The sequence below is a fragment of the Canis lupus genome, chromosome 20, assembly GCF_011100685.1.
Source record: "Canis lupus familiaris isolate Mischka breed German Shepherd chromosome 20, alternate assembly UU_Cfam_GSD_1.0, whole genome shotgun sequence".
Taxonomy (NCBI): Eukaryota; Metazoa; Chordata; class Mammalia; order Carnivora; family Canidae; genus Canis; species Canis lupus.
In genome coordinates this window covers 9,121,353-9,140,413 of record NC_049241.1, presented here as the reverse complement: position 1 = coordinate 9,140,413, position 19,061 = coordinate 9,121,353, and the positions used below count along the sequence as shown (strand labels likewise).

Genomic DNA, 19,061 nt, shown 5'->3' with positions numbered 1-19,061 from the left:
AAAAGCATGTACACCGCCCCTCTAAATTCCCTGGCCATCGCAGGCATCATCAATTGATTGCAGCACTGTTTTTAACTAATGCCTGGAGGAGGCTTCACAATCTTCAACAGAGTTTTGGGCAGTTACTACCAACTGATCACAGTTGGCTTGAGAGAGGAGTCATTTGCCATCGCTGTCAGATTTTAAAGCTGACGCTCAGAGAAGTACTGTAAATGTGGCATTTTAAAAACCCAGATTGTCTGATTCCAAAACTAGCACTCATCCCTCTGTGCCCTACTAAAGCACTTCCCCAGCACCAATAATACACAGTGATTCTGAATCTCCCATTTTTGGCTTGCCAGTGGCATTTTGGAATGGGTTCTTTATCGGGTTCCCAGGTGCTCATTGGTAGCCCAGTGCTGTTCCCTCTTATTGGGACATGCTCAGCCCCAACCAGCCTCCGGCCACCAATATGACCCTCCTGAGCAAGCCCCACCCCCACAAATTGCCTGGTAATTCCTGTCCATTTGAGAATATGCTGGCTGGGCGTTGAGTCTTGTCACAGTTCAGCTCTCTTGTCAGCTGAGCGCTTTCCCTGCCTGTTGATCCTGGCACAAGGCCAGGCCTAATAAATGCTAGTGAGGCATGGACAGCCCTGCCTCCTTCATGACACTGACCTCCAAGACAGTGCATGCTGGCACCATGCTTCTATCCCTTACCCCTCAGGGTGCAGAACGGGAAAGTTGAGGCTGTCCAGAGGGAGCATGCCCCTCAGTTTCTCCTAGGCCCTCACTCACCTTCTCCTTCATCTTCTCAATCTTCTTCACAGAGCTGCGGCGCTGGGGCCGGTCCTCGTGCCGGAGCAGGTTCATGCTGAGGTCTCCTGATTTGTTGAACTGCTTCTCCTCCTGCTTCTCGGCCTCCTTCAGTTTGCTTTCTGCACTGATACTCTCAGCATGGTACATGTGGTAGGTTTTCATGACCTGGGGATGCACAGGGGCAGGAAATCAGCAGCCTGCACAGCCCAGCACGCGGCCCCCTGGGCTCCCAGCCCCATTCAGGTTCTGTGTGCCAGGAAGCCACACCCTATCCTCTTCCTTCCACACACTCCAAGCTCCCTGTGGTTCTTTACTTTAGCACCAACTCTGGGGACTGGAAATGATGATCATCCTCAGTAGAGGCTTCACTGCCATTATCATCTTTAGCAACATCATGACATCCTTACTGAATGCCAGGAATGGACTAGTAAGGAGGAAATTTAAAAGCCCCCGCACATTTGGGGCGTCTCAGAGGGGATAAGACATACTTGGCCCTCCCTCAGCTGCCCCCTCTTGCCCTGCCAGCAGCCATGACTCTTGTCCCTCACCCCCTCTCCCCAAAGTCAATGGGAAAGCCCCTCCTCAGGTACTCATGGAACTGCCCTGGGAACGTGCAAATCATTTTCTCAGCTGTTTCCTTACTGGCCTGCAAATGGCTCTGTCCCCAGAAGGAGTATTACTGGATATACTAATTGCTATTCTGTGCTTTCTGAAATAAACTCATCCTTGGCTATACAATGAATTCCCACAAAGCAAACCACACTTGGCTCTTCCACTTCCATAGCAAAAGTCCAATATTGTTATAACAAGGGAGTTTTTGAGACAGAAGAAATCCTAGATGTCATCTAATCCAAATTTTACAAATAGGGAAACTGGGGCCCAGAAGAGCAAAATGGCTTATCTATGATGGCACAACATTATCAGTGTAATCTCCAAACTTTGCATCCGTGGGGCCAACACCACAATCAAGCTACAGAACAATTCCACTACACCACAAAGGGCCCTCACACCCCGCTGCAATAGATCCCTATGCCATCTCCCAGCCCCAGACAATCACTGATTTGCTTTCTGTCGCTGTAGTTGAGTTTCGTGTGTTCTAGAACTTTATGTACATGGAACCAAGGCATATAAATTCTTTGGGGTCTGCCCTCTTTCGCTCAGCATGATTTATCTGAGATTCTCTCATGTTTTATCAGTTCTTTTTTACTGCTGAGTAGTATTCCACTGGAGATCTGTATCAGTATTTGTCTATTTATTCGTATGCTAATAGTTACTTGGGTTGTTCACAGTTTTGGTCTATTATGAATAAAGCTGCTAAAAAAGGCCAGGTATAATTCTTTGTATGGACATATGTTTTCGTTTCTCTCAGGTAAATACCTAGGAATGGAATGGAGGGTCATAGGAAGTGTACATTTGACCAAATTAGAAATCTGGTCTGACTTTTAATCCATCGCTCTTTCTACCATATCATACTGTTTCCATAATTCAATACCATTTTTGCAGCAGGTATGAACAGTTTGGGCAGCCTTGGAGCAAGTAGGGCAGTCCCCACCAACAGGGCTCTATCTCCTGGTCCCCAACCGGGCATACACCTTTCCTGTGCAATAGCTTATGATCATTTTTCTGTGCTATAAAACACAAGAAGTTTCTGGAATCCATGACTCCTGAACCTTGTTTGTTCTCTTCTCCTGTTGTTTGGATAGCTATAGCAACTATAGAGTAGAGGTTTCTGTGTGAGGATGGGATATGCTCCTACCTAGTGGGGCCCTTTAAGTCCGGGAACTTGGAACAAATTTCTGGCCAGCACTATAACCTTATTCATTCTCATATGAAGTCCTGTGAAGTGAGTTTATTACAATGAAGGATTCTTCTGTAATTATTACATTAAATCACAGCATTGCTCTGTTGCACAGAAAGTCCTCTTTGCCATAGGCCAGGAGTTAATGGAGGAAGCAGGTACTGTAGAGTATGAACTCTGATTCAAATGTCTGGGCTGAATCTTGATGATACCACTTACCAGCTGTGTGACCTCGGGCAAGTCATAGAACCTCTCCATTTCCATCTGTAAAATGGGGATAACCATGGCACCTACCTCATAGATTTGCTGTGAAAACTAAATGAGTCAATTCAGGTAAAGTGCTGAGAACAACACCTGCCTCATAGTAAGAGCCATGTAGATATCAGCTGCCACTACCACCACCACCACCACCACCTCCGCCGCTGCCTGATTTGGGCTGAGGGTTTGAGAACCTTGAATTTACTCACTTGACTTCAGGAAAATGCTTATAAATTCTAAAGAACATTAGCTAATATGCAAAATTTTATTCTATACCCTGTTCCTTCTCCCTTCCCCTTACATCTTGAGAACTTCCTCAAATTTCAAAACAATAAATGAATTAAAAATGCAATAAACTTTTCTTCATCGGTCATGGTGAAAAGACCTCTTACCTGCATTCCACCCATGTTTGCTTTTTTGAGTTGCCCTAAAGCCTCTAGAGATGCCATTCTCAGTGATTTCATCCACTCCTTATTCCAGTTCCACTAAGCTTATCTCCGAACTCAATGGACCAAAAAGGGTGCCGATTGATGTGTTCTCGACATCTAGCGGCCACAAGGAACGACTGCAGGTAACTAAAGCAATTGCCAATTTTTCCACCACCTTTACGCCAGGGCTCCTGCAACACCAAGTGGCTGACTTGGGAATGCTGGCTGATGTCTGTCTCCCAGGCCCCTGCCTTTCCATTCTCAAAGCTTTTCTCTTTTCCTCCACATTCATGGGCACCACTGGTTTCTCTGCCTTTCTACCATGATGCTGGTGGTGTTCGTTTCTGGACTCATCCCTTTCTGGGTTCAATGATTCCCACTAAAGCCACGTTTTCTGTTTCAGCTGCTGAGGTCTGCTTATCTCACCACAAATCTATCATCTGTGTTGAGCGGTTCAGAGGAAGAGAGAGCATTCTATTTGCAATTAGATCTTCCTGTCCAATCATCCATGCATCCATCCATCTATTCACTCAAGGTCAGCATCCCAGCTGGGTGTTCTCAGCCTCCCGCATTTCCCTTTGCCTAGTTTTTCACTCAAACCACACAGTACTCTTCTTATTCTGCAACAAACCAAACTTCCCATTACATTCTCTGAACTGAGTTGCAAAAGTCCCAAGCTTGAAGAACATGGCCAGAGGGCCCTGGGGCCCAACTCTCAGGGATCCAATTGGTAATTCCAGATCCTAAGAATAACAGTGAACTTGATTGCCTAGGGTGACTTAGGTCAGACAGCTGCCACAAAAAGAGTTCACCAAGGGGGCCTGTTAGAAATGAGTCTAACTACATCCAGAATCCTCCAGATGTTTGCTTTGTTTAATTACCTGAAACACAGGCTTTAGCATGAAAGGTCCTTAGCTCAACAGCTTAGAACAGTCTGCTCAATATTGCCAGCCCAGGATGTATTAAATAATATTTAAACTTATCAATTACTTGAGAATTTGCAAACATCTTTTTTTTATTACCCCCAAAGAGCATTTCAGTTAATCTGTACCCCAACCCTGGGAGGCAGTATGATAACAATAATGATAATAGCAGCTAATATTCACTGAACACTTACATGCCTAGCCTTTTTCTAAGCACTATATATATATTAACTCTTTTATTTCTCACAAAAACCCTAGGAGGTAGACACCACATAATCACCACATGATCCCTGCTTTACAGAAGTAGAAACCACAAAATAAGGATGATCCACTATCCCACACGGACTCAGGAGACCTGGTTTTGAGACTCAACCCTCCCCTCAAACTTGCTGAGTAACAGTGGCAGAGACTTGTCTTCTCTTTGCCAGCTGCTGGAGACCAGAATAGTGGTGGATGGGAATGTGCTCCGTAAGTTGTGACTAAGGTAACTGGCTGACAGCAGGGTTGAGGCTGGGAAGGATGCAGAGGTGGATGTAGGAAGGAGTTCAACTGAGGCCAAAGTATTGAGACCCAGTCTTCAAGTTGGCACCCCTGAAGGACCCCTTATAGGGACCCACCTGGCTTAATGGGATGTTCACATTCCAACCCTCCAGACTCTGTCAGGGAGATCCCTTGGAACAAGTCTAGCACAGGCTGAGAAGGACCCTATAAGGACATATAAGTTGAGACCACTGTTCTTGGACACAGATCAGTTTCACATATTCTCAAAAGGCTCTCCAGAAATCTTGGTGTATTAACCCATTATTGAAAAAACTGAGCCTCAGAAATGGCAAGTGAATTGCACAAAGTCACAGAGCAAGACACATAGCTAGGACTTCTGAGCTACAGTGTTGCTGCTATAGTAACCATGTTGCTCTTGGCTGCATACACTTTGCTTTCTGCATCTTTCCAAATCCTCAGATCATGAAAATAAGGAAGTATTATATGCATATTCCTTCAGACCCTCATTTAAATGGAAAAGAAGCCAAAGGAAATACAGAAGTTGACAGCATCAAAAAAAGGAACATGCTAGGGCAAGACAAGAACCCAGTTGTTAGACAGTAGGTTCTCAACAATGGAGTTCATGCACACTTCCTCTACCCTGCAGGCAGGGCCATCTCTAGCCATGCAAGAGCTTTGTATGGGTGAAATCCTGGGCCAATGCATGCCAAAACATCCTTGAAGGAAAAATGAGTTTCCATATTTCAATATAACCACCCACACTCTGCGTGGCCTACGTTCTCTTTACTTATAATTGCTATCTTATTTACTCATTTTGCATGTCTATTCACTGTCTCACAGCAAGTCAAGTGCAATGTCCAGAGGGCCAGGACCTTGCTGAAGAGCATATTCCCTGTACTAAAGCAGAGACTGGTACCCAGCAAGTATCAGTATATATTTGCATGAATGAATGAAGGACAGCTGGCTGGGTGTGAGTGGAAGGATGGATGGATGGATGGATGGATGGATGGATGGATGGATGGATGGAAGGATAGATAGGGAGATGGTTGAATGGACAGATGGGTGAGTGGGTAAACAAGTAGATGAATGGCTGGCTGGATGGAAGGAACAGAGGAAAGAGAAGGAGAAAAAATGGGGGAGATACAGTTCTACTGCCTTTGACCTTGGTGAACATATTTGGAGGTAGGGAGACAGACAGGGTCTCCACCAACACAGAAAACACCCTCTAGCAGGGACATGGACAAGTTTACAAACTATTATTACATGGTATAGTAAGGGCTATGATGAGGGAAGCATAGGGTGCTAAAGGATTGCTTTCTGGAGAAAGTATCATCTAAACTGAACCTTGACGGTGCCTGGGTGGCTCAGTCAGTTAAGTATCTGACCTTCAGCTCTGGTCATGATCCCAGGGTCCTGAGATCAAGCCTGGCATCAGGCTCCCTGTTCAGTAGGGAGTCTGCTTCTCCCTCTGCCTCTCTGACCCCCACTCACGCTCACTCTCTCTCTCTCTTTCAAATAAATAAATAAAATAAAATAAAAATAAAAATAGATAAACCAAACCTTGAAGGAAGAGTAGCTGTTACCTGGGTGAACAGGGCAGGAGTGGGAGTAGAATGTTCCAGAAAAAGGGAGCAGCTGAGCACCAAGCCCAAAAAGAACAGGAGTCAAACAAGTCTGAGGAAGAGCTTCCAGGCAGAAGTATGCCAGGTGTTTGAGTACTAGCCAATGGAGTCACCTCCATATTCTCCCCCAGATACTTCCCCCTCAGTGGACATTTGTTGTTTTTTCCCTGCCTAGGATCATCCAGTCCTCCTCCTTCTGGAACAGCTTCCTGATTTTGTTTCAGGAAATCCCCAAATTCCCCTCCAGTGTTCTCAGTCCCTGTGGATCATGAGAAATGGACACCACCCTCCAATCCCAGGCATAGGAATGAGACACAGGCCTGGCCAATCAGTAAACATTATGTTTACCTGACCATAGTGATGGGAGCCCATGATCACAGCCAGGCCAACCAGAAAAACCCCGGGGCTTTGCTGGGAATGTTGGGAAAGGTATGTTAATTTTCCACCAGAAGGCACTGAACTGATAGAAAGTGAGCTTGCACTGAGGGGTCATCTTTGTCACTCCCTGGGAGAAGCCTGCTTGATCATGAAGACATCACAGAGGAAAGCAAATGGATGGATGGATGGATGGATGGATGGATGGATGGATGGATGGAGAGGAGGAGGAGAGGGAGACAGAGAAAGGAAGGAGGAAGTAAGATAAAATGGAGGAGGTGCAGTCTCTTGCCTTTGCTCATGTGAGACTATTGAAGGTGTGGGGAAAACAGCTACACCTCAAAGCAGGTTTCTACTGAGCAGTTTGTGGCATGCCACGCATGATACCGGGTGCTGGCAAAACTACTACATGGAAGACAGGGAATGTGTACCTCATTGAATACACAGCCTGCTGGGGAGACAGCCAAACAAGTGTGCAAACCTCTGAGATTCAATACAGGCATCTTTTGCTCCAGCCAGTTTGCGTGGATTCCCATCCCTCACTATTGCAGGAGTCCCTGCTAGCCTCCCCATTGCCCACCTTGGTCCTGGGCCCACTGTAGTGCCCAACTCACACAACAGACAGACTGACCACCTGAGCAGGGGGCTGCTCGTCCTGTGTCCCAACCTCCTGCTTCGCTGCTGCCACAGTGCTGCTCCCCGCAGCCTCCCTCTGTCCTTCATATCCAAATCAAATGCCACCTCTTCTCTGTGGCCTTCTTGATGCTCAGGTGGACTTCATCTCCCCACCACTCCTCCCACTGTGTCCATATCCCCCACAAGGACACCTGTCCCACGATGTAGCTACATCCCATCCTCTGCACACAGGGGATAATTAGTAAATATATGATGAGCAAGTGAACGAATGTCTTGGAGGGAGAGGTGAGGAGGTTTTCTGGAGAGAAACCTCATCCCCCTGTTCTTAGGACCACATCCATCCCCAAACAAACCTGGGCCGCACCCTGGCCAGCAGGCTGTGATGGTTCAGCAGCCTGCCTTGCCTCACCCTGAGTCAGAGACATTCCCTTGTCTCCCTCTGAGGGTAACGTGACATGAGGATAATAGCTGGAGAGGAGCCTCAGAGTTCCTCTCATTTCGTGCCTTCATGCCTTCATGCCTTTCGCCCTACAGGTGGGCAAAATCAAGGACCGGAGCCCAGCTAGCGGGCACTGGGTCAGTGTTTCCCAAAGCGTGAGATGGGAACCACCTGTGTCAGCAGGATGACCCTTTTAGCTGTTACAGATGTGTTATTAAACCTTTCGGTTCTCTTGGCATCCTTTCAAAAAAAAAAAAAAAAAAGAAAGATTTTATTTATTTATTCATGAGAGACACACAGAGAGAGGCAGAGATATAGGCAGAGGGAGAAGCAGGCTCCCTACGGGGAGCTCAATGTGGGACTCGATCTCAGGACCCTGGGATCATGCCCTGAGCTGAAGGCAGATGCTCCACCACTCAGCCACCCAGGCATTCCTCTTGGCATCCTTCTGATTATATCAGGAGGAAAAGCTCAGATCAGGGCTCACGGATCTAATGCCTCTACAGCTGCTTTGCAGGCACCAGCAAGAATGAACACTCCCCTACCTTCATTTAACTTCTAGAACCCTTCTGCTTATGCCAAGTTGTTTTTCATTCACTAATGTAAGGTAAGATAGCCTTCCAGGGACCACTGGGTGGCTCAGCAGTTTAGTGCCTGCCTTCAGCCCAGGGCGTGATCCTGGAGTCCCGGGATCGAGTCCCACATCAGGCTCCCTGCATGGAGCCTGCTTCTTCCTCTGCCTGTGTCTCTGCCTCTCTCTGTGTGTCTCTCATGAATAAATAAATAAAATATTTTTTTAAAAAAATATGCTTCCAAAACAAATGTATAAAGGACTTATGTATATTTATATAAATAGTTGAATGTACTTATATAAATAACTTTGGGGAGTAGACTAGGAGCTGGTGACCGTTGGCTGGCTACCTAACCTGTCTGTGCTTCAGATCCGTCACCTCTAAAATGGGATGATAATACTTTCAACCACCTCAACGGGTCATGGTGAGGATGAAATGAATTAAGAGGTAAAGTGATTAGTCCAGTGCCCAGCACATGATAAGCATCATATAAGAGGGGAGACTCTAATTATTAAGGATATGAACCAGTCTCCAAAATATAACTACAAAAGCAAGATGAAGAACTGGTGGTCCAGTTATTACCACCTGCATAAAAACAAGGGTGTGCAGGATACATCCATACATGTATGCCTATTGATAATCAGACCTCTCTGAGAGAACGCACCGCTGAATTAGAAACCAGGAACTGAGGTTGTATGGAGTAAGGGGCACTGAGGCAACAGGAGACCTACTTCTCCAAATAACGTTGTACTGTTTGCCAGGCATTGTGCTATGCCTCTTCCACTCACTCCTCTCAGAACAATCCAGAGATGAGTTGGTAACATCTCCATAGTCAGAGGGCTTGACAAGGGACAGGACCTTGAACCCAGGCCTGGCTGACTCTTCCCAATACACAAGGCTGCTTTCCCACTAATTCATTAGGACAGGGAGATTTTTCTTTTAATTGAGTCAATTTGAAGAAAAATACTAAAAAAAGGAGAGAAGGTCCAATGACATGATGGAACCATGGTGGTTACACTTCAATGATGACAGACACAGAGGCATCATCCAGGAAGACTCAGGGTAAGCCCAGGAGGGAGCTGAAGCCAGAATTCAGGTTGCTGGGCTCCTCATCTCAGGCTCTCTCTGTCCCTGAGTGTGGACATCAGAAAGGAGATGCCTTCACAAAAATTTGCCTGGGGGCCCAGAGTTGATTTCATACCACTGAGCCCAGCACAAGATCAAATCAAAGCCTGAATAAGTGGGGAGACCATTTGTTACTCCAACTAGTGTCTACCTGTCACCAGCTGTGGCTAGGTGTGGACGTTCCTTGGGTGCCCTCCACGTCACCCTGAGCCAAGTCCCAGGGGCCCCTTCTGCAGCTGGCAGGCCTGGAAATCAGGCAGTCCTGCCTGGGAAAGCCTGGAGTACAGTGACTGAGCACAAAGAAAGGGCCAGACGGGGGACGCTGCAGCATTTGTCACTTCAAAACATGACAGATACGTTTCTTGATCTAGGACTACATTGAAAATCTGAACATATTTTTAGCTCAATGATGGAAACACAGGGGGAGCTTTTCATTGTTGGTTTTGTTTATGCCTCTTCTGAAAGGATTTAGCATGTTGGCTGACATTCTCAACTTCTGCCCGTTTTTTCCTCCCAGGCCAGCATATGATGATTGAGGGCTATATTCTGTCAGGCCAACTGATGGGAGTTTAGAAAAAAAGAGATGAGGTGGGGTGTGTATGTGCACTCACACATGCACGTGTGCTTGCACACATGCTGGCATGTTTTAGAAAGGAGAGCACCTCAAGGTGATGAAGACCAGGCAGAGGAAGGCTTCTTGAGTGAATGAATGAATGAACAAATGAAAATGGCCAGCCCTGCAGTCTCCTCTGCACCCTGGTCTCAGACGGAGACAAGCCTTTTCCCTAAAGTGGGTGACGGATGGCCCTTAGCATTTATCTCTATCATTGCTGTGCTCAGTAGCACCCTCTGACCATGTCCCTCTTCTAGAAAATATTACAAGAAAAAAAGTAAGGCTTACTGGATGATCTTTTCTCAACACTATTTGATCCTCAGTCATCAGTGGTCATGGCTCCAGGACCAGGAGACAAGAGGAAGTTGTGTAACCAGGCACAGTGACTAGAAAGTGCCCAAAAGAAACCTCTAGAAACTAAGCATGGGATTTGAGGTCCACTGTGCCCTTAGCAGCTAGGTGGCTGCTCCCCTGGCTGGCTGCAAGCATGCCCCTTTGCATTGTGACTTGGCAAGTAACTCCCATCAGGAGCTTATGTTTACTTCTCCAGGCCTCAGCTTGTGGGCTTGGCTGTGTGACTTGCTTTGGCCAATAGCCTATGTGCAAGTATGACACAAGCAGAGGCTCAAAAAGTGCTGGCACACTCGGTGTTTACCGCTTTGGGCTCTTTTTTTAATTGGCTGAGAAACCGTAGCCATGCCAGTCGTCCTACCTGAACTCAGCCCAAATTGCCAACCTACAAAATTATGAGCAAATAAAATAGGTGCTGTTTTAAGTCACTGGGATTTGACATAGTTTGTTACGCAGCAACTGAAAACTGCTGCAAAGGCCTTAAGCAGGGCACTTCTTTCTCAGTTTCTTCATAACACATATGAAGTATCTAACACAGTGTGAGACCACTCACTGAGTGGCCACAGTTGTTACTATCCTTGTTTCACAATAAAGAAAATGAGGTCCAGATGTTAACTGACCTGGCTGAGCTGGTCGGTGATGCAGCAAGACATGGAACCCAGATGGGTCTGTAATCAGTTTGTTCTGCTGCCATCCTACGCTGCCGCCCGCGCTGAGAATCCTCTTCCTCCTCCTCTCTTCCCCTCTGCTGCTTTCTTTCATTCTTACCCCTCCTAAGGCTCCACGTTCAAAATTCATCCTTGATCATAGCAGCCCACCTGGAGCCATCACTTTCCTCAACCCTCGATCTCTCTTGTAGGAACACACTCTCCCTCTCGTGTCTTCACTCAGTAAATAGGTATGGATCAACTACTATGTGCCAGCTCTGCCATAAGTTCTGGGCACACGATGGAGAACCCGGGATAGCACTCACAGGACTCATGGGTGGTGCCCCCCTCGGAGCCCACATATCCAGCACACACGCCGCTCTGTCTTCGGCTGTTCAATCACCACGTCACGTACTTTACTCTTGTCTCCCTACCCAGATTTGAAACTGGTGAGCAAAACCACTTTTATTCATTTATTCATACATCTTTCCCTCCTCTGCTTCAGCAGGCGCCCTAGGAACACTGGGGATGTAAAAGACACTTCAAAGATGAACTCTTGAAATGTTCACAGCCGGCCGCTGTGCCTCTTGCAGTGCTGGCTCCACAGCAAGCAGCCCCAAATGCTCAAATTTAAATGATTTCTGGGCAACTATTGAAGACTCAGTGTGCCGTCAATAAATGACTTGGGGGGTGTGCTGCTGGCACTCTGAGGCTCCTTCCTCTATGGGTGGCTACAGGAGACAGCTAGGGAGATGATGGCCCTCCCTCCACCACCAGCTCTGAGACCATCTCCTGTCTGCCAGGGCCAGACCTGCACCATTTCTGTACAGCTGCCCTGCCCCGTGGTCAGTAGAGGCAAGTGTGTGTGGAACACCTGCTGGATTCAGGGAACTGTGCTGGGCGCCAGTACCATCTTCCCAATCTCTGCCTGCTTCATCCAATTTACAACCTGGCAGATCTGTTGATCACAGGGGAGACTGACAGGTGACGTGACCTGCCAGAGGCCAAACACTGGGTTCAGAGCCTCTAGGCATTAAGTGCAGTGTTACTGACCAAGATCTGGCTCTAGGGTGACTACATACCAGCTGCGGACACAAGGATAACATGATATATTTTTTCAAACTGCTATAAGAATTCAAAGCCCAGAGGTAACAGCTTTCAAAAGGTGGAGTTTGGTCTGGGTTTGAAAAATGAGTAGAACACACATACGCAGAGAAAGAAAGAGGACAGCTGTAAGCAGGGGAGCTGCAGAGGTAAAGGAGCAGAGCAGGGAAGTATGTGGGGTATGCAGAGGGCGTCAAGAAGAGGAGCCCAGCTGGAGCCCAGAGGAAAGGTGAGAGACCTGAGTGAGAGTGGGGAGGCCCTTGGCACCAGGACCCAGGTGTTAAAATGCAACAGAGGAAAGTGATCCAATCAAGGCAGTGCCTGAGGAACATAAAAAGGACCTAGATTGGGGAATGTTGGTCCAGCCAAGTCCTCTGCAGAATTCTGAGTAAAGAAAGCCCCACTGGAGACCAGCCTTGCACCTTTATCACCACCCATCCCCAACCAGAAATGCACAACAGCCGGTTTCACACTCGCCAGGGAGGCAGAAATGATGATGATGATGATAACACAAGAACTGATACGCCATGGCTTCTTGTCCTTTGATCTCCACGTGCTTTACATACCTGGTCTCCTTCAACTCCCATGCAGTCTGCAAGAAGTAGGTGTTGTTATGTCTGTTTAACAACTGAATTTGAAGCCAGGTCTCTGGCTTTCGGGTCTGTGCTTTAAACCACTGGGCGAGTCTCCCCCACAATGCTCAGCTGACTCAGTCGCTTGAGAAACAGCAATTCTTCCTTTCCCCTAATGATGACCCAGCTAAAAACTGTCCAAGGCTCAGGATGCACTCCTTAACTTGAAATAATTGAAATGTGAGTTTCAACTCTTACAGATTAAACTCTAGGAGCTCTTGCCTCCATTTTACTGAGTGGGAGACTGAGGCCCAGAATCTGAGGCAGGAATTACAATGTGAGGTCCAGGCTCTCGGGCCAAAGCTCTTGCCCCTAAGAAATGCACTACCTGCTGGCCAAGGAGGACGTGAACACAGAAGGATAATAACACCAAAGAGAGGAGTCTTCTTGCAGCCTGCTCTTCTTTCCCTTCCTTGAATATAGTTTTAGCAGCAGATTCCCCACTTTTAATGAGAGACTTTATAAGGCACCCTGCCATATTTAAAAGACAGCAGCTTTTTTCTACCCTGTCTTTGTGGGTGAAGGGTCTGGAGTCTGCCTACTGGGGCTACCTCACCCCACTCCCCTAGGTTGTCCCTGAGGCTCACCACATTCCTCTATAATGAAGCCCAAGGGCTCTCGAGGCACAATCAGTAAACTCCTGCATCATAACTTGGTGTGCCTGCATTCCACATTCAAGGGCCCTCTTGGGTTCTAATATCCATCCCAAGTCCAGTTAGATTTTGCCGCCATGCAGGTAGCAAGGTCAGTTCTGGGCCAAGTTGTAATGTACTTAAATCATTCCTTGGAGATGACAAGACATGCTCACCCCCTTCACCTCATCTGATACTCAGAACAGTGCTCCATTTTGCAGATGAGAATACTGAAACTCAGCTGAGCTACATATATGCCTAAATTTACATCACTAATAGGGAGCAGACCTCAACTTCAGCCCATTGCACCTGACTCCAAACCCACATCCCTGCCTCGGGAGGTTTTGTGTCCATGCTGTCCCCACCTTGACCTTGCATCTCCTGCTTTGGTAGGTACCACATTCTCACAGCTGGCAGGTCATGCAAACCTCTTGTGAACTTACACAAACCAAAAATACTCAGGGCCCCATCCCACATATATAGAATCAGAAGCCAGGGTTATAAACCATTACATCCCACCACGATGACCCCTTATCACTCAGGCAATAAGACACAGCAAAAACATCCAAGGTCATCCCAGGTCTCTGGTTAGATTCCAGGTCTCTGGTTTGCTCCTGGTGCTGAAGGAAGAGGACTCAATCCCAAGCCCACAGCAGAGCCTGAGCAGGACTTACTGTGTAGAGCTCATTGGTGACCTTCAGGAGCTCCTCATGCATCTGCAGGCCAATCTCCTTGCTCTGGAATACGGAAAAACAAATGTCAGAGGGGGAGAAGGTCACTGGTTGCATTGACCAGTTTCCTTTTCAACACAGAAAGGGCAGGAATACTTGGGATGGGGTGGGAATGGGTACAGAAATCAATGTAAACCTTATTGGTCTAGACTTGAATTCCTTAACTTGTGTCCATGAAACCAAACCACAGGGAGAGGTACCCTGTAAAAGGAATCCCCTGGCCAAATAAGCTGGGGAACCTTCTACCTCCCTGCACTGGTGATTCTCAGAGACATCACCACGTTAAAGATTCTCAGAAGCCCACAGCCAATCCACCTGTTCATCTTTCTTTAATTTTGTGGGTGGATCCTAAGCTGATGTGACCAGAGTATGTGTCCCTAGCTCAAAACTCATTAGCACCTCATGACAGTGGGGTTCCATAGAACACAGTTTGAGAAATATTGATCCAGCATCTCAATTCATTGTGAACAGTAGAGGTTAACAGACAACCAACTGGAGCATGAGGCAGGAGACCAAGGTGGTTACCTCCACTGGAGGTTTTCTTACTACAGGACTTTTCAGAGACTTTCATACCCTCACAAACATGGGTTTTCTAAGGAGCATTATAGTATACAGTTTAGATTATCTTAATCTTTTTTCCATGAGGTGACTTACATGTTTTAGTATATTCAGAGATACAATTCAGAAAACTATGAACAAATTATCTCTAGGTCCCACTCAGCCTGAAGAGTCTAGGATTCTCTGTTACTTAAGGTTTATTGTTATTATTATTACTATTATTATTATTATTTTGGTTAATACTCTCCCTGTTTGCCTGGACTATCATATGAAGTCTCCATGTTGAAAATGGGAGCCCTCAAAATCAAACACAAGAAATAACATGTCTCAGCAAGGATGTGGAGAAAATAGAACCCCCTTGCACTGTTGGTGGGAATGAAAACTGGTGCAGCCACTGTGGGAAGCAGTATGGAGGTACCTTAAAAAATTAAAAATAGAATTATCATATGATTCAGTATTCTACTACTCGGTATTTACCCAAAGAAAATGAAACGACTAATTCTATAAGGTATATGCACCCCTATGTTTATTGCAGCATTATTTACAACAGCCAAGATATGGAACCAGTCCAAGTGCCCACTGATAGATGAACGTATAAAGATGTGGTATATATGTGCAATGGAATATTACTCAGCCATCAAAAAGAATGAAATCTTGCCATTTGCAACATGGATGAGCCTAGAGTGTATAATGCTAAATGAAATAAGTCAGTCAGAGAGATAAATACCATATGATTTCACTCATATGTGGAATTTGAAAAAGAAAACAAAGAAAAAAAGAGACAACGCCCCAAAACAGACTCTTAAATACAGAGGACAAACTGGTGGTTGCCAGAGGGGAAGGGGCTGGTGGATGGGTGAAATAGGTGAAGGGGATTAAGAGTACACTTATCATGGTGACCACCATAGAATTGTTGAGTCTTTACTTGGTACACCTGAAACTAATATAACACTGTACATTAATTATACTTGAATTTAAAAAAAGGAAAGAAAATGGGAGTCCTGATCTCTGCTCTCTGAGAGCCAAGTCATCCTGGTCCCCCCTTTTGGCTCCCTCAGCTCAAGCATGACCAGTGACTGATGGGATAAGACCAACCTTCCGTCCTTCCCAACATAGGTCGGGAGCCCCTGGACTCAGCAGTAGCTGAGGAAGGCTCAGGGCCAGACATCATGCCTTCCTAGGCTCCTTTTCCTATCTTATAGCCTTTCCCTCAGCTTCTGATACAATAATTGCCAGAAATCAGTCTTCTGAAGGTAGCCCTTGACTGCCTAAGATCTCTTAAAAAATAGCAAAAGCTCTAGGCAGTCTGCTTAGACCTCCCTGCAGCTCTGAGAGCTAAAGACAGGGGACGTGATCCAAAACCACAGCAGAGCCTGAGCAGAACATCCTGTGCGGAGCTCACAAGAGAAACTTCAGTCACATCCCATGCGTCGCAGTGGTGCTCAGTGAACCCAACCAGCTATGCCCATCTCCTTCTATCTCTGATTCTCACAAAAAAGTGGACAGTCTGTGCCTCGGTTTCCCCTGTGGCCTCTCTCCCTGACTTTTGCCTCTCTGACTGGACTCTGGACTGACACCCTCCAGTGGCCTCCTCAGTCCTCAGTCTCACTAACCTCTCTGGCACTTGAGACCCAGTTTCTTATGCATTTATTTTTATGATCTAATTTTTTTGACAGGTAACAAATGCACATAGTTAAACTCTAACAGCCAGGAAGGTAAAATGTAAAAAGTAACTCTCCCGAGCTCCCAGAACCTCACCCAGAGGCTAGGCTATTAGCAGTTTCTTTTGATACAATGAATACAAAAACACACATTTGGGCAGCCAGGGGGTGGCTCAGCAGTTTAGCACCGCCTTCAGCCCAGGGTGTGACCCTGGAGACCCAGGATCGAGTCCCATATCGGGCTCCCCGTGAGGAGCCTGCTTCTCCCTCTGCCTGTGTCTCTGCCTCTCTTTCTCTCTGTGTCTCTCATGAATAAATAAGTAAATTCTTTAAAAACAAAAAAACAAAACACATTTGAATAGCATATATTTTTTAAACACAAATGGAAGTATTCTGTACATCTTTTCATCTTGATTTTTTCCACCTAACAATATATTTGAGATTTTTCCTTTGCAGCCATGGAGCTCCTGCATCCTCCGTTTTTTTAACAGCTGCTTAAGGTTCCATATACCAGATGTATCATAATTAATTAGACAGCAACAGACATTTAGGTTGTCTCCAGTCTCTTAACATTTCAGACAATGATGTGGTTGTACATCCTTGAACCCTGTCACTGTGCACATGAGCAGAGACCCCTGTCAGATAAATTCCTAGAAGCAGCTCTGCCAGGAGAGCCCACCAGCCTTGCCTTCGCAGGCCCTGCCCCAGCCAGCTCCCCACACACTCCTGGCTCCAGCTTCCACTTCTCAGTGACCCACAGCATGTCACCATTTCTGTTGTCATCTCCTGGGCTCTGTCCTACAGTGCGTTGAGCCCAAGCTCAAAGACCTATAGCTTCGGCTGTTGCAAAACAATATAGTGTGAATGTCTCCTCATCACATCAAACTCAAATTATCCAAAATCAAATGTGAAATTTCCCCCAGCCCCTTGAGTTTGGTCAATGAGATAATATCATCCCCAGCATGGCAATGGGAAACCTTGGAGTCATTAAAAAAAAAAAAAAAAGTTTTAGTCCTTCCCCTTTAATCTAGTCTGTCACTGTGTCCTGCCCTCAAACTGCTCAATCTTGTTCTCTGGAGCAGGTAAGGCTGACTCCCTCCCCAATATCCATCCCCAAGACCCTTTCTGCTTCCTAAAAGAGCCATGAATTTGGCTCTGTGTTGATTCCTCCAGCTGAGCTCTCCCAGGGAAGCTGACCCATCTCGACTTGAGACAGTGGATTCTGTTATGTGCTATTAGTCCAGGGCTGAGCATGTGACTTAACTGGATGAAAGAGAAGGACTTAGATGGTTGAGAGAAGCTTTTAGCTTTTCTGCTAAGAGTTCCAGTTGCTAACAGCAGGCACCTTAGGACCAGAAGAGGAAGTAACCTTGGGTAGTAGAGCAAAACAAACCTGGCTGCTTCATGACCTGCTGAGAAACTGATTCAACTGAATCCAGCCTGCCTCCCAGTAAGCTTCCATTTCCGTGGCTTTGCTGTTTAAGCCACTTCAAGCTAGTTTTCTTTTACCTGCAGCCAAAATCATCCTAATCATCTGAGACCACCAGTCCCAGGACAAGCAGGACCAAAGCTTCTAAAGCTGTGCTTTAACTAAGTCCCTAACTCTGGCCCCCAATTCTGCATGCCTGTGCCAGTGTAATTCTGTGTTTTATTCCCTCCAGAGCCTCCTCAATCCCTACAAGATGAAGACCCAGCTCTTCAGCTTAACTTTTAAGTTCTATGTGATTGGCACAGGCCTGGTTATACAGTAGAGAGGGCTGAATTTTGGAGCCAGAGACCAGGATTGGAGGTGGGGCTTTAAGCCATTAAAGCTTTGGACATCTCAGCTTCCCCTGTGTATAAAATGAGTACCTCTTGGGCAGCCCTGGTGGCTCAGCGGTTTAGTGCGACTTCAGCTCAGGGTGTGATCCTGGAGACCCGGGATCGAGTCCCACATCGAGGTCCCTGCATGGAGTCTGCTTCTCCCTCTCCCTGTGTCTCTGCCTCGCTCTCTCTGTCTCTCATGAATAAATAAATAAAATCTAAAAAAAAAAAAAAAAAGAGTACCTCTTTCTGTCCTTTGCACTAAGGGAAGTATAATGACTTTGCTTGTTTATATGTTAATTAATTGATCATTTTTTCCCCACTTGAATGTAAGCCCCATTAACACAAAGAGATTTTCTCTCTAATGGTAGATGCTCCGATATCCCAGCTGCCGGGAGGGCTATCAGCAGACTGCCTCCAGCCAAAAGCACCCTTCAGGATGGCCATGGTAGACAAGGTGACATCCCTTCCAAGGACTGACAGGTTCTGTCTGAAGACACGTGGGAGGAGCGGGGCCTAAGAGGTTGTCTTTTCCCCTCAATTGGGACTGCTAAAGGGCTGCTCCATCTTTAGAACTGCCCACAGAGCTGTCTAAGACTTCTAGCAAGGCTGCCTACAGCATGGCTTGACTTCACCCTGCCCCCTCCCCTGCCCTCCCAAGGTGTGGACCCCAAGAATGCTCCCTCACCATTCTGCTAGATGCTAACTTCAGCCATCTCAGAATCTGCTTCCTGGGTTTCCCACTCCTATGTCCCTGCAACGCCACAGAGCCTGTTGCATGGCAGGTGCTCATTAAATATGTTTGTTGAATGAGTTATGAATGAATGAGGTGAAAATTCCTCTAACCTTATCTGT

General features: G+C 46.5%; 1 protein-coding gene across 8 annotated transcripts in view; it reads right to left on the bottom strand.

Moving 5' to 3' along the window:
* Positions 1–19,061, bottom strand: part of SRGAP3 (SLIT-ROBO Rho GTPase activating protein 3) — a 326,045-nt gene that overhangs the window by 75,566 nt on the left and 231,418 nt on the right. For 6 of the 8 annotated variants that reach the window (XR_005374626.1, XM_038565770.1, XM_038565767.1 and 3 more), the window contains 2 exons: positions 14,128–14,190; positions 777–962 (listed from right to left, as the gene is read on the bottom strand). Coding sequence is in view for 7 of the 8 variants with exons in the window: in XM_038565770.1 (XP_038421698.1) it covers positions 777–962; positions 14,128–14,190 (249 nt within the window). In the remaining variant the exon portion in view is untranslated. Of the gene's footprint in view, positions 1–776; positions 963–14,127; positions 14,191–18,254; positions 18,308–18,894; positions 19,015–19,061 lie in introns of those variants that run through there. The other 2 variants (XM_038565769.1, XM_038565771.1) reach the window with 2 other exon arrangements.